Source organism: Perissodus microlepis, chromosome 4 (assembly GCF_051167445.1).
Source record: "Perissodus microlepis isolate ML-2025 ecotype Zambia chromosome 4, ASM5116744v1, whole genome shotgun sequence".
NCBI classification, from domain to species: Eukaryota; Metazoa; Chordata; class Actinopteri; order Cichliformes; family Cichlidae; genus Perissodus; species Perissodus microlepis.
In genome coordinates this window covers 26,268,207-26,288,977 of record NC_140464.1, presented here as the reverse complement: position 1 = coordinate 26,288,977, position 20,771 = coordinate 26,268,207, and the positions used below count along the sequence as shown (strand labels likewise).

Below are 20,771 nucleotides of genomic sequence, written 5' to 3'. Positions count from 1 at the left end.
ACATTAAATTTTGTATCATCAGTTCAGGCTGAACTCTTGGCACACTCAGTCCAACCTGTCAACACCACAGCTTACCATAGTTGCTGACCATGTCCATCCCTTTATGGCTGCAGTGCACCCATTTTCTGACAGCTGCTTCCAGCAGGATAACACACCGTGTCACAAAAGCTCAGATCATCTCAAACTGGTTTCTTCAACATGACAGTGAGTTGACTGTACTCAAATGGACTCCACAGTCACCAGATCTCAATCCATTACAGCACCTTTGGGATGTTGGGGAGTTTATCTCTTGCTCTCTTCCACAGCATGTCTTTTGTCTCGTCTCTCTCTCCCTGAGCCTGGCTCTCCCAGAGGTTTCTTCCTGTTGAAAGGGAGTTTTTCCTTCCCATTGTTGCTAAAGTGCTCACTCATATGGGGTTGTCTGATTGTTGGGTTTTATCTAGATTATTTTAGGAGGTTTTACCTTACAATATTAACCACTTTTGACCACTAAGGTGACTTTTGTTGTGATTTGGTGCTATGTAACTACAATTGAATGTGGTGGAACAGGAGATTTGCATCCTCTGGCTACACCACACTTGGTAGAAGAAGACACTGAGAAAAATATAACTGACAAAAATGTTTAATATGAAGCTTGAGATACAGCTCTGTATTGCATATTGAATTCTGGTTTTAAAAAGCAGAGTCCCTTGTTTTTTTAACTGTAGTTCTTAGCCATTAAAAAAAAAAAAAAAAAAAGGGGGGGGGGTTAAATTTGAAAAGAAAAACTCTGTAGTTTTCAGAATATAATGTAGAGGATCAAGAGAATAGGTCAGTGAGATGACAGAAGTTCTTAAACTTGACACATACCATGCGTGTCAACTCATAGTGCAACTAATCTTTGCAAATACTCTCTGGATCTTTAACTATATGGTCGTCATGCACTATCACAAGTTTTGCAGCAACTGACATAATTGAAATGATTAGAGATACGGTACATGAACTCCTCGTTAGGCTTGAGGGAGGAGGGGGAAAAAAAAAAAAAAATCAGGCCATTTATGCACCGGGCAAATGCAGTCTTCAAACGAAAGAAACAATTTGTTCAAGTATTTAAAAAAAAAAAAAAAAAAAAAAAAAACAGAAACAATTACAGTTAAAATATTCTCCGTATTCATCAAAAATGAGGAAATTAAATTATGTACAAGCATTTTCTTTCGAAATGCAAAGTATTTTGGGCTGAGACGACCCAACAGTCAAAAATATGTTACATGAAAGTGCAGTCAGAGTGAATCACAAAGGAGACACTGTAAAAATAAATAGATCAAAAAAAGAAGTTTAGCAAGCCAACTTCACTTAGCCAAAGCGCTAACACTGAAAGCTAATCAATTCATAGAATCACAGTTAACCCCCCCAGCACTCAGCAGCAGTTTCCACATGTACATCCCCTCCAGTCCATCAAAAATATCTGCTGCCTCTGTTACCCAATCTTAAGAATGTAATCCCTCCAGTCGGAGCTGCCAGTTGCACACAGCGAGTATCACAGCAACACCGGAGGAGCAATTTCTGAAACTCCCAGGGTACGCACTGATCCCTGATGATAACGGCCCCGCCCACTTCTCACACAGCACTGGCGTGCCAACACTTCAGTGCACTGAGCCATGTCAGAGCTGACAGCCTGCTGCTGGGCCCCAGGACTTCACCGCCTTTACGCAGCAACTGACCTCGATTCCCTTTTTAAGGCGCCAGTTATTAACAGCACCCAGTTGTGCAGGGGAATAGCCAGTCAATGCTCAGTGTTCACATATAGATAGGCCACTGAAGCCAGCACGTGTTGCTCAAGAGAGGAAGGCATTATTCTGTGCATCTTTGGGTCAAGAGATTTATTGGAAGTGACATTTTTGGAGGCAAAGAAATGGGTCTTTTTCTCCCCTTCCCACACGTCCTATGTGGGGAGTCTTCTAGTCCTATTTTAAGCCCTCTCAGCAGCCAAAGAGGACTGAAACAGAGGACGCATCTTCTTCAAGAAGCCTCTAAAAATAAAGGCCATTATGCAGAAGCACAGCAGAGCTCAGTTCATTTTGCAGTCAGAGAATTTGCACGTTAAAGTTTCTACTTTGTGAATCGTCCGAGACTAGCGGTTGCTCTCAGTGGTTTCTTCTGGCTTTTGTGCTTGTGGCGCAGAACAAAGTCAAAGTTGGCTGTTGTAGACATAGCATAGAAGACGTTTGCCTTGTCTGGTATGAGAAACTCTGGAAAGATGAAGAGAAACAACAACAACAAAATCACTGTCAGAAGAGCATTTTCCTTTCTGTCACCAGTTAAGCAATTTTTTTTTTATAAAGGAGTTCTCTTCTGACCTTTGCTCTGAGAGATGACCTGTGTCAGGGTGAAGTCCTGCCAGGTCATGTGCTCAAGGTGATGTTTCTCCAATGCCCTCTGGATCACCTGTGCAGTTTTGTCCTGGCTGGTCAGCTATGAAAAACAAAGAATAACGAGTGCTGTTACACATAAACACACACACAATAGTGAAGACGGAAGTTCATGGGCCACTGCGTTTAAGGAGCATTACCTCTTTGGCTCATATTACACATTCAAAGAGCACTGCAATAGCAATAGAAGCATTCTGAGCCTTAAGATGTAGCCCTGTCCCACTCACAACTGCGACCTTCACAGAAAAGCTTATTTTCAGCAGTTGGAACAAAGTTTCTCTGCCCTCAAATCTGAATTTACCATTACCATAAAAGTCTGCCTTTGTGACAAATGATGAGAAGGATCAGTTCTCCTGATCACATCCACTGAGAATGAACTACTCGCTGTAGCACTTGTTTTAAGGATATAACTGAAGCTGGTTTCACTTCTAAAGGTTACCTCTACTTTTGCAGATATGAATTATTTGAATCGTAGGTATTCACACTAACTACACCCCAAGATAGAAAAGCAGTAACAGGTGAAGTAAACGCAGAAGGCCAATCATATGTTCTGATAGTCCTTATGGTCGAACTGAATGAAGATTTGAATAAAGGGGCAGATTTGCTAAGTGGGGCAAATTATTGTGCTGCTGCAGTTCAAAGTTGATCTATAAATTTGTATAATTTGTATACAAAGACCCAGCCAGCTCACTTCATTCTACCAAGGGAGGGTAAAATATCAGCAGACCCAATGAGGGAAAGCGACACAGGCCTACTAACTAAAATAATACAGTGTAAGTTCAGGTTTTGTGCATGCGTTGCCTTGCACTGAAAACAGCAAGGCGATTCAAGTTGATGAGGAGGCTGAAGGAGTGTTTTTGTTATAAAGGGATAACTTCTGATAGAAATCGTTGGGTGCTACGCATGAGATCCTGAGAAGTGAGACTCAGGTGGAGTCCAGGATTTATTCAGAGGACAGCTGCATGATTACAAAATATTCCACCAGTATGTCCTGTACGATGTGTAGAACAGTAAATATCATTTACTTTTTGTTTGCAGATGACTAAGTGTAATTAGAGATCTTAAAAAAACAAGCAAGAAAATAAACAAACTGTCAAATTCTCCAGTTACTGAACATCATACATCACAACACGAGGATGAACTCACCAGGATACTTTTGTACATGTTGCCGTTGTTGTGGCCCAGATCCACGCTCACCCTGATGATGCAGGAGTCATCCACCTGACGGTTGTACACGGGCAGTGAGGTCATAGACACCGAGCGCTTGTGGTGGGCCGCTTGAGGCTTCGGCCGTGCCCCCCCACAGGGTGAGGCTGCAGAGCTGAGGTCTGCTTGGCAGTCAGGGGAGTCTGCAGACGAAGCAGCTGAGATGCTGGGAGAGGACGAGGAAGAGGAGGACGAGGACAAAGAGAAGGACTCGGATACGTTGTTGTAAGAGCTGTGAAAGGACTGCAGAGGACAGAAGATCGGGGACAGAAATGAGAGAAAGAAGACTGCTGAGTATTATTGTGTCAGAGTATTTGAAGCCTTTCACAAGTGTCTGGTCTGCAGGGGAAAGCTAGGCTATTGAACCATGGTGAAGCAGAGGACTGTAGCCCATTAAACACTACTCCAGCTCAGCTAAGCACCTCCTCGATACAAACTCCACTTGTGGAGAGCTCACGCTAGTTTCGATTGCCCTTTTGTGAAGTAGAGATTATGTAACTTTTTCAGTTTTTAAAAAGACATTCAGTGCATTTTACTTCTGAAAGCTAATCAATTCATAGAATCACTTTATAACAAAAACACTTCCCATGTTTCAGAGGTTTGTTTGACTGCTTTAAAAAGGGTAATTGTTTGTACAGTGTAAACAGTGACTTATTCTAAAACCGAGAGACCCAGTCTGAAGGCACAGCGTGACAAAGCTTTCAACAAAGGCTCCACTGTTAATGCAGCCAATGACAAAGGATGGACACAAAACATTCGGGGAAACGATTGCAATGATGCACGCAGCTAAACACGGTCGTTTACCTGCAGCTTGATGGAACAGGTTGGGTTTGGGGAGGACAGATCTTCCATCTCAGACCCACTGGATCCAGAAGATGAAAGACTGATCTGGTCAGCAGGCGGTTTCTTAGTGCTGTCACTCGCCATCTTGAGACTGAAGACAGGATGAGCTTTCATTAGAAATACCACACCCGCACCATTCAGTTACTTGAACAATGTAGTTTAATACCAGAGTATACACATCACACGATTCACTTCCATTTTACTGCATACCACAAGTTGTAATCTAAACATCTCATTGTTCTTATAGTGAGGTAAAACATGTAATGTGAACCAACAGTGGCTTTACTCTAAGTTTTGCGTTCAGCTCTTTGTGCTTAGTATAATGTGCATGTTTGAATATGCAAACTAGACTATAGCATGAGACTCACAAGGAGAGTTTCATCGAGAGTGTGCGCTGGCTCCATGGAGGTGGCGAACACAAGTCCACAGGAGGCTCCAGGTGTCTCGACAGCTCGTAGCTGTAATAAGAAGATGTTACTGAGCACCAGGGTACCTGACATCTTACTGACATATCACTTCATTCCAAACTCAAAAAATTAAACTCAGAAAAAGAACTCGAAAAACAGCACAGGCAGACTTTCAGACTTTCTGAAAGGTGCTAGCGAACATTCCGCCATTCTCAATTCTCAGTTTGCACATCCTCTCCTCCGCATGTTAGTCAGCGCCAGAGTTTGGTGCACAGAAGGTGAGGAAGATACAAGAGGGGGAGTCGAGGCATTTTACAAAGTCAGACATCTTTGACTCAAGCAATCTCAGGTAAATAGGACATTTGACACAGCTGCATCATGTCTAGGGTGAGTTACCAATTTACAACATGACAAAATGAGATAAAGCCATCATGCATATTTTAAATGTCAGACACACATAAGCAATGAAGGGCAGCAGGTTTGGCAACACTGATTATTTATATAACCAGTGTTGCCAAAAAAAAAATACACACACACACACACACACACACACACACACACACACACACACACACACACAAAAAAAAGAGCGGAGAGTACTCTTAGAGTGTAGCTAGAAACACCCCTGCCATTTCACATCAGCTACAAGAATAAGCATGTTTATTTAAAAAAAAACTCATATAACACCTTGGGTTCATTCCAATAATCCAATCCAATAATTAGCTTATGAATACAAAAGGATTTGTTCTTCTACCACCAAAAAGTCAGTGGAAACATTATCAAATGATCCTTTGAGTGGAGTAATATCAAAGGAAAGCAGCTTTATTCATCCAAATGGAGATTTAACAATCACATGACAGTATTATGTATATTATGTCTTCTCTGATGGCCTTCCTTTCATGTCCATGTTAAAATCAGGGTGTTTCAGCTCACCTCTCCTGATCAGTGAGCAGCTTGTGTCTCTGCAGCCAGGCAGCAATGCGGGGCTGGTGTCCGAGACTGTATTGGGAACAGGAAGCCTGCAGCAGACGGATCTGTGACAGAACATCAAATTCCTGTAGGCAAGGAGAGGCGTGTTGATGAATAAACAGATAAACCAGGCTGACAGTTGCTTCCGCATAGTGACACAACAACGAGATTCTTTATGGTTATACAGCTTTTGTGTTTTAATCACAGTCTGTGCAAATCTTAAAGAAAAAATTAAAAAGCTTTCAGCCTGACACTTACTAAGGTGTAGGAATGTAAATGTTCAAACTCAGTTAACAAAGAGCTGACGGTCTTATATGCACAACTTTGCCTTCCCCCTCTCCCCCCTCCCAGCAGTCAAAAACAAAGCCAAACAAAAACAAGGAGTGACAATAAGAAACACTTACTCTCCTCCTCTTCTCAAAGTTTATAAGTCCACCCTGTAAAAACAGTACACTGTTAGTATTTCATTTATTATATTGTAATTGCTAAGTGACACAATAACAGCACTAAATTAAATGATACACCCTTGTGTTTTTCCATCAGCATGAACTATTAGCCAAAATGTACCGGAGTTTAGTTATCAGGGGTGATTTATGCAGTGAAAACTGAGTTCTCCATGATAAAAGTAGTTTCCCAGGCCAAGATGATAACACCAAAACACAGTAACTGGGAAACCGAAATGGTTGAATGAGCCAAAAAGTCTCTCAGTTACTACTAGAACCAAGTTTATTTATCTGTATATAAATGGGCAAAATAGAGTTTTCCTGAGGCTGAAGTTTCTATGTTTATAATCTCCCATGAAGAGCATCTGATGGCAGCGCATACATCATTTAATCAGGTTTCAAAGTATATAGTGTTGCATACATACTGAGTGTATCCAACACATTGTGAACACTTTGAACCCTTAAGTCTATGAAATAATATCCAGAGGACGTGTTAGACAAAAGTACCTCCACAGTGTCTGGCAGAGCAGTGTCCAGCATGGTGAGGACGGTCAGGTACGTGCCGAGGTATGGAACCGCTCCACTTGATGTACTCTGCAGGCAGACGACACGTAAGCACACAGCTAATAGGGAAACGGTTATATTTTCTTGTGCCAATATAGCTGGTCTTTTATTGCTTTATTGTGGCTAATGGGTTAAAATTTACAACATTCAGACAAGACAGGACCTGTTAGCAGCACTGTGAGGTCTTATTACAACCCAGGAGAATGTGCATATGACTCATACAAGACCCCAGCCAAGTCTATTATTACTGTCCTATAATCCTGGTGATCTGAGGCCATTTGAAACTTGCTCAGCACTGAGTGGAGCTAAACATAGTTTGGGGCTTGTGCCATGATAGATAGATACTCCACCCACACTCAGGGAAATCAGCTCTCTTGTGCCTTGCTGAAATGTAGGACAGGGATTTTTTGTATGAATCCCTTTTCAAAAGCTGAAAACAAATCCTGCATCACATGAAACGAGAGTCCTGGGATGACGTTGTAGTATCTGCTTACGTCAAATTCAGCCATAAATGACACTGGTTGCGTCGCATGTCGTCAGAACCTGTCACCCCCCCCCCCCCCACCCCACCCTGAAGAATGGCTTACCATCTGTCTGGAGAGTGGACACCGTTTCAATATCCTTGGAGAAACGTTATCAGGCGTGGGACCTCCATCCTGTCACAGAGTCAGACAAAGCTATATTCAGTTCAGTGTTATTTGGATCATTTCCCCTCCCGTCTGTGTGCTCTTAGTGTTCAGTATATGTATGTAAAGCAGCATGTAAAAGATGCCGGCCCGTGTGCCAGCTTATGAAACAGTACAGCCTCTACTTGTTTCTTTGGTGCAATATTAGACTTTATTACACATTAACTCAGATATCCTGTTTAACAGTTAGCTTTCAAAGGAAGAGAGGCTTGCAAGCTTCACGACTCTCAAAACAGACTCAAGCTCCCTATAAGAGGGAGTGACTGTTTTTACATCAATAAAAAACACTGGCTGAATAAAACACTGAAAAGTGGAGGGGGAGGTCATTTTTCACTGAATAAAGCATGTTATTGTGAAGCTGCGGTTGCTATGTACAGAAAGTTTTGGTGATCTAATCCATTTCTCTATTGAACACTTCTACAGTAGCCAGACACAAGATACGGCTGACACAGTTGCCGCAAGGAGACAAAACTTAAAAGAAGAAAAATGGAAAACATTGTGTTCTAGTTTGCCATCAAAACGCTGGTAAACATTTCTGTACATATGAACTCAAAAATTAAACTCTCTTAAGAGTGAAAAAACAAAAAACAAACAAACATGAAACAGGAAAACAATCACCTCCAAACTAATATTCTCCAAACTTTAAGCATGTGAAACAATCTTTGTAGCTTTTAAAACTTCAGATTCTGTTGTAATTTTGGCATTAATGTAAATTTACAATCTAAACAATTCAAGAGAAAACTAATCTCAGTGATTTCAATTAACCTCAAATCCCAATCATCTCAATTGACTGCTGAGAGAAAATTATGCACAGCTGCTCGGGCTGACCTCTCTGCACTGGTAAACATTAACCTTAGATCTGCACAGAGTTCAAGAATCAACCATATGCATTCACTGTGGAAATTTATAGGTGAAGAATTTTAATGTTTTAACTTTACAACATTAAAAACAATGATAATGAACCAGGAAACAGAAATTCCAATTAAACGTTTACCACTATCTCTGCATACCTCTGAGCACCTGCGGGTTTATTTTGCCTGTTCATTAGCACGTTTCCCAGCAATGCCTTGTGGGTATCAAGGTTTCAGAATAGTATCAGAATCAAACCTTGTTCTAAGGAAATTTACACACCTGGTGTCAAATGATGCACCACTCAAACATGTAAACTTCTCATCAAGCAGCAGGTAAAATTTATGTTCTACTTCCTTCCCTGTCCCCTCTCTCCAAACTGCTCAGAGCAGATGGCTGCTCCTCCCAGAGCCTGGTTCTACCAGAGGCCTTTTCCTGTGAAAAGGGAGTTCTTCCTGCCCGCTGACGCCAGGTGTTGGTTATAAGGGATCATTGGTATTCTCCCCTCAATGTATTGTTTTATAGGCCATTTACCCTGAAGTAAGCTTTCAACATGGCACAAGTCTAAATGGACGAGTACAAGTGCAAACACTAAAGCATATGTAAGAAGTTTCAGTCTCACCTCCATCAGGAACTCTCTGTTGGTCAGAACACAATTCTCATCAGGGAAGGTCGCACAGAGGTTATCAAACGCAGCCACGTTATCTCTGCAAAGACAATGATAAAGAGCCACAGCCATCAGATATTTTAATTATTAACAATTATACAGGATGGCAGGAGTTAAAACTTGACATATTACTGCCTGTTTACACCATTAAAGGAAAACCACAAAAAGTTGTGTCTCACTCATCTTTGAACTTAGAATTTGCTTACTGCAGCGTTTCATGACCCGACCTATAATATGGGTCACAGCCCAGCATTTGCTGACTCGCTCCATAAATTGACCTTAATGAGGGTTCAAACCGCTCGTTAAATGATGATTATGTAGCAAACTACACAAACAGCAAAAGCAAAAGCGGCCTTTGAACCTGCAGTTATCCAACCATACCTGCTGACAGCCGCCCAGGTCTTCCTCAGCCTGTAAACGGCATTGGACTGCAGTGCCGACAGGATCGCCTTGAGAGAAGAGAAGTTCTTCAAGCGACGACACTCCTGTAGAATAAACTTGTACTCAGTGGATGCACATCATTTAAAAATAACCCATTAGTACTTCTTGTGTTGTGACTTAGAACCAATCCAGACGCCTAAAAGCTGCAAAACAACCACAGCATTTCAACTGACCTGCGCTACTTTGATCCACTTCTCTATGATGCGAGCCCTTTGCGCTGGCGAGGTGGGAGCTAGAGGGGAGGAAGTGGGACTGCCATCTGTAGGCTGGCAGAGCAGCGACCCGATGACCTGGTTGGTGACTGCATTGAACTGTGCAATGGTGGCTCGGATGGTGGGCGACATGTTTTCCTTCTTGTCTCGCTGGGACCATACACAACCCAGACACTGGTATGGGACCACTTTGGCAAAGAGAGCCTGGAACATCAAGAAAACCAAATCAGGCTCTGATCATTATAATACAACATGGGGGGGGGGGAATGGTGTAAAGTTCTCCTCTAACATACAGAGTCCGCTCGAGTGAGCTGTTCAGCAATGGCTGCAGCAGAAAAATCCATGATGCCACTTTGATCCTGAGAGTTTTCACTGCCTGAATCTTCATCACCAGACCCCAGATCATCTTGCTCAAGATCTGCAGAAGCAGAACTGCCACTTGATGCCACTTCTGAAAGAGCCAGCATCAGCAATAATCATAAAAGTGCAATCAGGCCTCGAAGTAAAGTTATGAAACAACCACGAAGGTGTTGCGCGTGGCCAGAATTGCTATGGGTCATGCTACGCAGCGAAGGATCACCTTCTTTCTGGAATGTCCTGAGCAGCTCCTCAGCTTGCCCGGCGAGTGAGCAAAAGTTGGGCTGGCTGCGCATGCTGTCATGCACCGCAGAGCTGATCCTCAGGTGATCCAAGAGCAACCGAAGCGCCGGGTGTAGGGGAGGGTCCCTGAAGTCCTCGCTGTACTCATCCAACCACGTCTGGACAAAGGCCAACAGAGGGCTGGAGAAGGCAGGAGAAAAGCCGTTACATTTTTAAATGACACATTAAGCCAAGGAGACACAGCAGAAACATAATAGAGACACGCTTCATATACACTTTACCTACCTCCGGTAACATTTGCCATTATCCACATCTGACAAAACACTGTCTCTGGATATAAAAAACACAAACAAAAATTCATTTGTTATTGTTTTGTTTGCATATTATAAATACTTAAACCTGCTGCTAACCACAGTCTAAAACCTTTCTGTGCATAATAGCTGTTGTTGTAAGCCTCTGGATAATGAGCACCTGCAAGCTGCTGATTATTACATCAAAGCTGGCTGAAGGCCAAGGCTTCATCAGGTGGAAACAACAGAAGAAAAGATACTCAAGCAACACAACAGCCAACTTTGCATGTACAACAAGCATTGGTACCTCTGAAAGAGTAGCTCTATGAGCTTCGTGGGGCTGGTGAAGGTTCTGTACGTGGAGAGGAAGATCCTGCTGTAGTCCTGTTCCTGGCAGCCAAAGTCGAGGAGGTGATTTACAAGCAGGTCCAGGGTGGCGGCTTTCAGCCGTCGTACCTTGCAGGTTCGGTACTGCACGAAACCAGAGCATGGGCTCCCCTCAGTAGCGTTTGCGGAGGACGGGACAGGCTCTCGACGCAGGGTGACCCCGTAAACGGCACCGTCTTCCGTCTCTTCGCCCCACTCCTGCACTGGGTTCTGGGAACAAAAGCAGCGATCATCAGAGCTGAAAACATGCACAGACACACACACTGTATATACCGAAGAATGTTTCAGGTCACAACATTAGTGTCAGAGGTTGACACACGAAAAGGTAAAAATAGCAAGCCCTCACAGCCAAACACACAGATGATCCTGCAGAAAAACGAGCAACACAAAAAGTCACACTGGTCCCACATGAACCACAGCAACTACATAATATTTGTTTATAGTCATAACCAAGCCTACTATCAGTGCGCAAACAAGCTGTGCTAGCTTGAGAAAATACTTAGTACTCATTTTCACAACGCAGAAAGCTAGAATTTCCTAGAATTTTACAGGTACACACAAATGTTTTTGGACAAATAAACCTTTTAGATCATAAGTTATCACATCAAATATTACATCAAAGCAAAATTCTCACTGAGCACAAAGTTGCCATCACAGTGAGCAATCAAGAAAATAATAAAATGGTGCACTGGAGAACTATAGTTGGTTAGTGCCAAGAGCAGGTGTCATGTTTTTAGTGAAACATACTGGTTTATCATTACATAAAGTTCAAACAAGACACCTGACCCAGTCTGAAACTCAGTGCACATAGGAAAGGGAAATGGATGTTTTTAAAAATATATATATATACTTAATCTTGTCATCTCGTAAGTAAATAATAAAAATTGCTTCAGCTGAGGCTGAGATATCCTGAATTTAGGACATATAAGCTCAAATAAAAAGTTTCTTGATGTTGAAACCAAAGACATGTTGCTTTCACATTCTGAGAAAACTCTGCTTTACACATTAACTCTGTACTGCACCTCTAGATGCTCATAGCCAGTGCCAAGCAATCTGGGTCACACGAAATGTGTTACTACTGTACACAGCTGAACAAGACTGAAAGCTCAGTACTGAAAACAGTGTCCCATAAGCTCAGTCCATATATGATATATGGGATGGCTGATAAAAGTAACAGACTGTTAAAAGGCTCCGGACATCTCATTTAAAATGGTGGGAGGTCTTGCATGCTTTTTAGTCAATCATTTTTAAAAAGTCATTTTGCAGTGGCAAACGTTCAGCCTCCATGTCTGCTAACCAGTAACACTCCAGCCCCATTGTCCTTCATACTAACTGGAATCAGAGCAGCACAAATGGAAAACTGTTTTCCACTCACAGTGTCACCAGTGTGCTGGCGGTACTAAGCACTGCCAAATCCATCTCAGAGTGAGAAAGCATAGATATTTATTATCTGACTCTGAGTGCAGCCGATCACTGAGGTTAACAAGCTGCTTTGGGGTTCAATGATGGAGCTCATCCAGAGAACCCAACGAGACATAACCAGGGAAGCAAACATGTTGTCACACCTGAAATTCTGTAGGCCTAACGATACGTCTGAGTCACAGAAGCATGTGTAGGCATGAAAATGACGACTGCTATTCAAGTTGCACTTTTTTCCCCAAGCAAGCACTGCAGCTGGCACAGTGACAGCGTTCAAATAGTACAAAATCAGCTTTTACCACCATAGCCCCTTTACTTGACAGGAGTGGGATTATTATGATAGATGGGAACACCTTTAAAACACATTCTGGAGGTCTTTAAACGTTTTAAAAAGCAATGCTATTCAAATGTAACGCCTGGGAGGAGGAAGCAGAGTTCGTGCAGCTTCACAGACGAGCCTGTGACACACCACCTCCAGCACATGTCTGATGACTTACCATTGTTATCTCCCATTTTCCCATTTCGCCTGGTCGCTCAAGGAGCGCTGAGTTTCATCTCAACAGGTCCTGAACCTAAAATGAACTTCCAGCCTTCCCGAAGAGTAGGGTCAGGGCTTCATCTTCATGTGATAACTTGTTCCTATGCTTTTTGTGTGTGTGTATTTTTCCTCCAATAATTTCGTCTCGAACTACATTCGCACGCCTTTTACAATTAGCGGCAAATCCCGACTTTCAGCGGACCGTCTTCGTTACATTTTATGCCGATATACAAACGCGTAGGGTGGTTTCCATATATTTAAACCAACGCGGACAGCATCTTAACCCGCAGTAGTCCTCTAACACCCTCTGCGGACTCTCCTCGTCGACAGTCTCCCTGACTAACCAACCCTCCTCGGCTTTATAAACAGGAGGCGACTCCTGGAGCCGAGTGAGTGCTGAGGTGTGTCTGTGAGCGGAGGGGGCGCATCGGACTCCGCCTTACTTTTCCCCTTTAAGGACAGGTGCCTGCTTGCATGTGTTTGTTAAGAGTTAAATGAAACATAGATCCAGTGTTTATGGCTATAAACACATTTTTGTTTATTTGGGGTTAAGAAAAACACACTAATTCTGTGGGACTATTTTTTGCAAAACGCAAGTTGACGAGAAGCTGCAGCTAACTAGCTATGCTACCAGCTTGCCACAGTTACCAGTTTTAGAGAGCATTGACTGCTAAAGTGAGTCTATCTGGTTTTTACATGTAAATAAATAAATATAGCCAAAATGGTTTCAGGACGTTTTCCACACATACTGCAACCAGTAACATGTACAATTCAACTGCAAAGCAAACTAAAATCTTTTATGGAGGGAAATAAGTGCACACCTGCCATCAGTTTAAGTGACTTTTAATGAAACTGTGTCAAGTTCAACTGCTCTTGAAGACTTTCCTTGACTTGCTGGTTCCTACGGCCGAGCAAGAGCCTAAAAAACATTTCAGGGATCTCATTGCTGAAATGGAAAGGGTTGCAAAATAATTTCCACAGCTTTATCTATACCGTGGAATACAGTAGGCACAGTAATCAACAAGGGGGGAAAATATAACTGGATGTCCCTCCAAAATTGATGAAAAGACTGGTCAGGAGCTGCAGGAATTCCAGGTGTGGAATGGTCATGTACTACATGTAATAATAATGTATGTAGTCTTCGTGTGAGCAATGTGGTAACGAGGAAAGACAAAGCAAAAGAAATGCATTTAAAACCTTTGGGAAAACAAACATCTAGTCTCAAAAGAGCATGTGGGTAAATATTTCTTATGAGACCAGTGTTGAATTTTTTGTCCATAATTCCAAAAGATATGTTTGCCACAAAAACAGGACTGTGCATCACCAAAAATACCCACAGGGAAGCTCGGTGGTGCCTTTGGGACGATTTATCATCAGCTCGAATTGGAGCATTAGTCAAAGTTGGGGGGAATTGTCACAAAACATTCAGGTATCTGCTAGAACGCTGCAGAAGAATAATACATTTGAGCAAATCAAAACCCCAAACTTACATCCAAACTAACAAAAGAATTAACTTTTCAGAGGATTAAAGACTTGTAGTGACCCAATTGTAATAGTTTCAAATGACACATTATAGTGTATATGCACTAGAAGTCTGTTTAAAATGCTACAGTATTAATCACCCAAAAAGAAAATGTGCATTCTGGGTAATGGGTGTTTAAACTGATGCTTTTGTTGCTAATACCTAGGCTGGATTATCATATAGGCATTGTGGACACTGGACCAGGGTTTCATGCCACTTGGCAGTACACCCAAGCAGCAAATTTTAGGTTTTGGTGCTTTTATAACCAAAAACATGGGTATATATTTTTATTTCTTCATAATAGAATTATTATTTTGTAGAATACCAAAGCTCAAGTTATGAAAGGGGGAAAAGGTGCTCTCCATAATGATTCAGAGCTATTATGTGTGTATAGGTCTTGTTATTGAGGAAAGAAGAAAAGTTGGATAGGTCCCATCAAACATTTGTGCCCAGAGTCTCCAACTTGATCATGTAAGCATGGCTATTTTTATAGTGGGGTGTTACTAAGCACGATCATATTCAGAAGCTGTCCCCTACATCATCTGCCTGAAAGTCTTCCTCAGTAATCTCCAGTAACTACACATCTCTGTAAGTTCAACATTAGACCATGACGGGCGTTCAAGCTAATTGTGAGATTCCAAAACAGGCCATAGCCTCTCCTTTAGCAGGTGAATGTAAACACAGTCTTCTAATGTCAAACTCAGCACATGTCACATCATTTTCCGCTGTGAACATAAAGCATATGAGCAAAGAGCTTGTTGGTTACTGACTGTTCCAAAGGGTCACACAGAAAACACAAGTATGGAAAAATGTGTGAAATTCAAAGTAGAAAGGAGAATGTTATCAGGATCACCTGATATGGTCATAAGATCAGGACATCTGCAGATTTCTGTCTGTCACTGATTCCACTGATATGTTGTTGCTAAAAAGAAAGTAAGTTATATGTAATTAAGTATGTATTTTATTGATTTTTAAGCTATATTCAACTTTATTGTTGATGATCTGTATGGAAATATATGTATGCTTAATCCCCATGTTATTTTTGTTCTCTAACCTATGAACTATGAGGAAATAAGTGCGTATGTGTGCTCGTGTTCCGTCAGTCCACTGGCTCCAGCGTTTTGTAGAGCCAACTGTTCTGTGAAAAGCTGGTGCTTCTTTTCTGTACTTGGCATTTTGCTCAGTCACGTCCTTCTTTTATTGTCCAACAAAAGCATCACGTTGTCTTTGTTTAGTCTCCTTCAGGGACTCCCTGAAACACTCAGCCACAAATGCGTGATCAAGTGTTGCCAGATGTTTTGGGTCACAACTATTCATGGCTGCTATCTCATACAAGTCGTATTGAAGTGTTTTGTGGTAACAAAAGCAGTGAAACAATTGATAGGAGAGACTTCCTGACTCTACTTTGTCTCAAATCTCGATGCAGATCACGTTTCCATTTTCCAGCCAGAGATTCCCTAAAGCTACGTCACTGCTTTAACACTTACGACACCCTTAGACGTCATCCACCAAATTCTAGTCACTGTTCATGGTGCTGGCGTCATGTTTTGTTGGGAGGCCAGAGGCACTACTAACACAGGCCAGTTGTAACACGCTCAGTTCCTCAACGCAGAAACTTTGTTTTGAGGAACTCTGCATGCTAATGTGCAGAATTCATTCACAGAAAAGTGATTTTGACATAAGAAAGTTACTTTTTGGGATGTGAATTTAAATTTATGTCAATTGTTTCCCTGGATTATATTCATGCTAATATAGGCTTTGCTATCTAGAATACAAGACTGGACCCTGGATGACATATAAAAGGAGCAGAATGTCACAGAATTGGAGCCCTGCTGTTTGTCTATCCTTGGCACCTTACTAAATGGACACATTTAGTGTAAAATGATTTAAAACAACATTTAAAAATGAAAATACACTATTTTTTATTTACACATTTTTGTCTAGACTGTTTAAAACAGTGTTAGCCTACAAAAACAATTACACATAGACAGGAAAGAAGCATCAGTTTCTCTTTGTCATCTCTTTCATCTCATATTATTCTATTTAGGTTAGAAACTGTTCTTGTTTCATCAAATAATCAGTGTGTTTAAGAAAAATGGTCATTGCATCTCAAATCATTGTAAGCCAACTCCGAGCTGCTGAAAAAATGTTATGCTCCAAAGTTTGTACAGATAATGTTGGCTTTGAAATTGAAGTTTGATGCTTGTTTGGTTGGTTGAGGTTTTTTGCCCATTGAAATGTGAAGCAGCTTTCAGCCAGAATACCTATTAAAAATATTAGACAATAACCTAAAATTTCCACTGGTGTTTCTTACCATGGAAGCGAAGGACTAAATTGTAATTTGGGACACAAAAATATCTGATGATGAATTAAGATATGAAAAAAGAGCACACATTAATAAAAAAAAAACTTCACAAAAGACAACTAGTGACCATTTCTCAATGGTATATAGCCGCATTTTAAATTAATGCAAGATAAAAATGTAATGAATAAATAAATAACATTAAAAAAAATGTAGTCAAAAAAGAAGAAAATAGAATAATTGCTTTTTTAAACTTTTTAGACAGATCTAAAAGTATAAGTGCTAAACATTTGTTAGCTTACATTATTAGAAGCCACTACAGTGCTGCAATTAATTTGAGATATAACAATTTAGTATGAATACATTTTTTCTGTGTTGCAATTTTCTCTTTCTGCTGTTAGAATAAATAAAAATGATGTGATGCAGTCAAGCTAACCCATTCTTGGAAAACAAAATCCTTTCTCAACTGGGTCTACACACTTCCATGTAGACTGTTGGGGTGATGTCATACATGACTTGTCCTCACTAAGTGGTGATGCACAGGTCCAAATATATCCAGTTCAGGCTCATCGCTTCACAAAACAGCCCCCTGTAGACTTCTTCAGACCTATGCATATCTTATTGCATGCTGAAGTATGTCTGGCAGACTGTATCACGATTTAAACTTGAGATTTCCTCTATTAGCTTCTGAAATGGAAGCTTTGTATTTACACTCATTCAGTGTCATTGGGTTAGGGTTAGGGTTCCTAACAACTGCCTTTAGTAACAATTTGGATGTCTTACTAGGAACTACAGGAATTCACTGCAGTCTATGTAATGTTTGATGCGTCATTATTTATTCCAGTCTATCTTGCAAATACATGTTTGTGCTGCAATGTCATGCACAAACACAAACTATTAGCTCCTTAAGATCAAACCTATGTCAAAATTGTTTCATTATTTTGGTCCATTGGAGTGTGGTAAGCCATCAAATGCCGCTACTAGAAACTCGGAATATTACATGAAATTGCTTGATTGGCCAAAAATGGGTAAATGATGTAATTTGGTAAAAAACATTAAAAACTACCATTTTCATGTGTTGAGTTTAGAATGAAAGCAAATTTACCTAAATTGCATGATATATTACTATCAATAACAAGGAATCAAAAAAGGTGGTTATAATGGGTTTCAGTTGGCCAAAAATGGCCACGATAGAGCCAAGAGGAACAATTTGGTGTATAGTGAATATTATTGACATTATTAAGGAGCTGATGTTGAAAATTAAAAAATCTGAAAAAAATACACACCACATTTTTTCTGTGTTGCAATTTTCTCTTTCTGCTGTTAGAATAAATAAAAATGATGTGATGCAGTCAAGCTAACCCATTCTTGGAAAATAAAATCCTTTCTCAACTGGGTCTACACACTTCCATGTAGGCTGTTGGGGTGATGTCATACATGACTTGTCCTCACTAAGTGGTGATGCACAGGTCCAAATATATCCAGTTCAGGCTCATCGCTTCACAAAACAGCCCCCTGTAGACTTCTTCAGACCTATGCATATCTTATTGCATGCTGAAGTATGTCTGGCAGACTGTATCACAATTTAAACTTGAGATTTCCTCTATTAGCTTCTGAAATGGAAGCTTTGTATTTACACTCATTCAGTGTCATTGGGTTAGGGTTAGGGTTCCTAACAGCTGCCTTTAGTAACAATTTGGATGTCTTACTAGGAACTAGTGAATTGTGGTGATGCTTGAGAAAGAGAACAACCAATGTTGCTGAGATTGGCAGCTGGGTTTCTCCTGGAAACGATTTGATCTGGAATAAGCTGTGGTGCTAACTTACTTTTCAGAGTCATGCCACCTTCAAATATGTCACTGTTCAACATGCAGTCCTACCTTCACATACTGTCAGGAATGTGTGTAAATATGTGAGGATCTTGAGTGGCAGACTGTCTGTAATGAGAGCGCCTGTCTGGGGTTACGGTCTTGATTAATGATTGGGCTAAAAGAGCAGCATTTGCTTCTCGACTCCAGATACCTGATTGATTTATGATATTGCGTAGCAGTAATGGATAAAGAAAAGCTGGCCAGTGGGTCCCTCATCCCATCATAAAGAAACACATTTACAGGTAGTTAATAGAAGACTCTGGATTTAGGAATTCAAAGACTTCAGAGGTTGACTTGCGCACAAAAGGTGCAGCAGCAGTACGGAATGCAGACAGACTGTTTCTTATCTGCATAGCACCTGAGACGAATACCTTTCAAATGTCACCCTAAGCATCACCTCATGACAGGAGCTGGAATGGACATGTGTTGTTTATCGACAGCATGTTCATCAATTTGGATTTAGTCTCGATCTTTTATAGCCACAACTGGTGAACTTGATGGTGCATTTAGGAGTTTACAAGTATTATAGCACAGCTATAACAGTGAAATACTGAGCTTACCTTTACAAAGGTGTTGAGCGCTAACTGATTCAGTAAAGTGGTTCTACACAGTTTCTATGCATTTATAAATTTACAATGGTAAATTACATACCCTGCAATATATTAGGTTGCGACCCACACACAAAACAAGGAAGTCCTGTCACGGCACAGTTCTTAACAGCCCTCATTATCTTTACTCAGCCTTTATTTAATAGGGGGGGAAAAGCGCTTGAACTAGAAACGACTGAGGGATTACCAAAAAGCTGTGTTACATTGTTCAGGGTTAGAAGGCTCACACAGAGACGGTGAGTGCACACAAGTCAGTCTCAAGGACTCCACCACTCTTGTAAATGACTCTCGGGCTGTTCAGGTGTTCTCTGGAAGGAAAAAAACAAGCTTTGTTGACCACTTCAGGACCTCTGACGTGAAACCGCAAAGAAAACAGCATCTTGTGGGATCAGAGGTCTTAAACATTGTTCACCCAGGTTCCCTGGAAGTATTCATAGAGCAAGTCAGGTGGGTTACTGAATCAGCCCGCTGCATCTACGCAAACCACAAGCAGATCAAATCAGTCGGTCATGGGTAATGTAACATAAGCGAGGTCTTGGCCAAGAAATACCACAAACCTGCCCTCTGTGCATGCTGACTCAGAAACAGAATAATGCACAGATTTGAAGGTAGCAGATGGTATTCCGGTTCTGTGTCGTAGCATGTGTCACGGGTGTTTATAGTGTCATGGCTTCATATCACTGAATTTTGCATCTCAATCCTCTTTGCATGTGTTCTCTCTGACCATGTATGATATGTCTTTCCTTGAATGACTCATCGTCCATGTGGAAACTCTACCATGTAGCGCTGCAGTGGATGACAGGTTTGAAGGAAAGGTACGACACTTGGAGTTCACTCAGTATTGGCATTATTCAAACATTTACTTAGTGTCACAGAGGAGCTGTACTGAAAATGGAGGGAAGCGACACTGAGGCGGTGGCTCAGAGTCAACGTGACAAAGTGCATGCACCATAAACACAGCTTGAGAAGTCTTTGAATTCTTTAAAACAAGAAAGTACAATGCTTAAAAAAATACAGGTTCAAGTACAGCATCAAGTCAAAATGACCTCCAGTAGGACACTAGTGTGAATGTCTCTGACCGAACAATCAGAAATAGACTTAATGAGGGTGGCCTGAGGGCTTGATGTCCTGTAGTGTGCCCTGTGCTCACTGCCCGGCATTATGGAGTCCAACTGGCATTTGCCATAGAATACAAGAATTATTGAGGTCCACCAATAGCACCCTTTGTTTTTCATAGATGAGACCAAGTTCACCCTGAGCACATGTGACAGCCATGAAAGGGTTTGGAGAAGCCTTGGAGAACATTATGTGGCTTATAAAATTGTTCAGCATGGCCGGTTTGGTGATAGGTCACTGACAGTGAATCATATCCATGGAGGGACACACAAACCTCTGCAGGGTAGGTAACGACACCCTGACTGCTATTAAATATTGGGATGAAATATCTGGACCCAGTGTCAGACCCTCAACTGGTCCAGTGGGTCCTGGGTTCCTCGTGGTGTGTGACAATGTCAAGTCTCATGTGACAAAAGTATGCAG

The 20,771-nt window shown here is 41.3% G+C and overlaps 1 protein-coding gene across 1 annotated transcript; it reads right to left on the bottom strand.

Moving 5' to 3' along the window:
- Nucleotides 1-606: 606 nt before the first annotated feature.
- Nucleotides 607-13,313, bottom strand: rgl3b (ral guanine nucleotide dissociation stimulator-like 3b). Its single transcript, XM_084926796.1, has 17 exons — nucleotides 12,889-13,313; nucleotides 10,893-11,182; nucleotides 10,581-10,625; nucleotides 10,276-10,475; nucleotides 9,989-10,146; nucleotides 9,657-9,899; nucleotides 9,424-9,527; nucleotides 8,998-9,082; nucleotides 7,428-7,496; nucleotides 6,784-6,870; nucleotides 6,238-6,270; nucleotides 5,798-5,919; nucleotides 4,826-4,915; nucleotides 4,419-4,548; nucleotides 3,555-3,857; nucleotides 2,337-2,451; nucleotides 607-2,228 (listed from the first exon to the last, which is right to left on the bottom strand). The coding sequence occupies exons 1-17, from the start codon at nucleotides 12,910-12,912 to the stop codon at nucleotides 2,089-2,091; spliced, it is 2,238 nt and encodes a 745-aa protein (XP_084782922.1). The 5' UTR covers nucleotides 12,913-13,313; the 3' UTR covers nucleotides 607-2,088.
- Nucleotides 13,314-20,771: the final 7,458 nt, after the last annotated feature.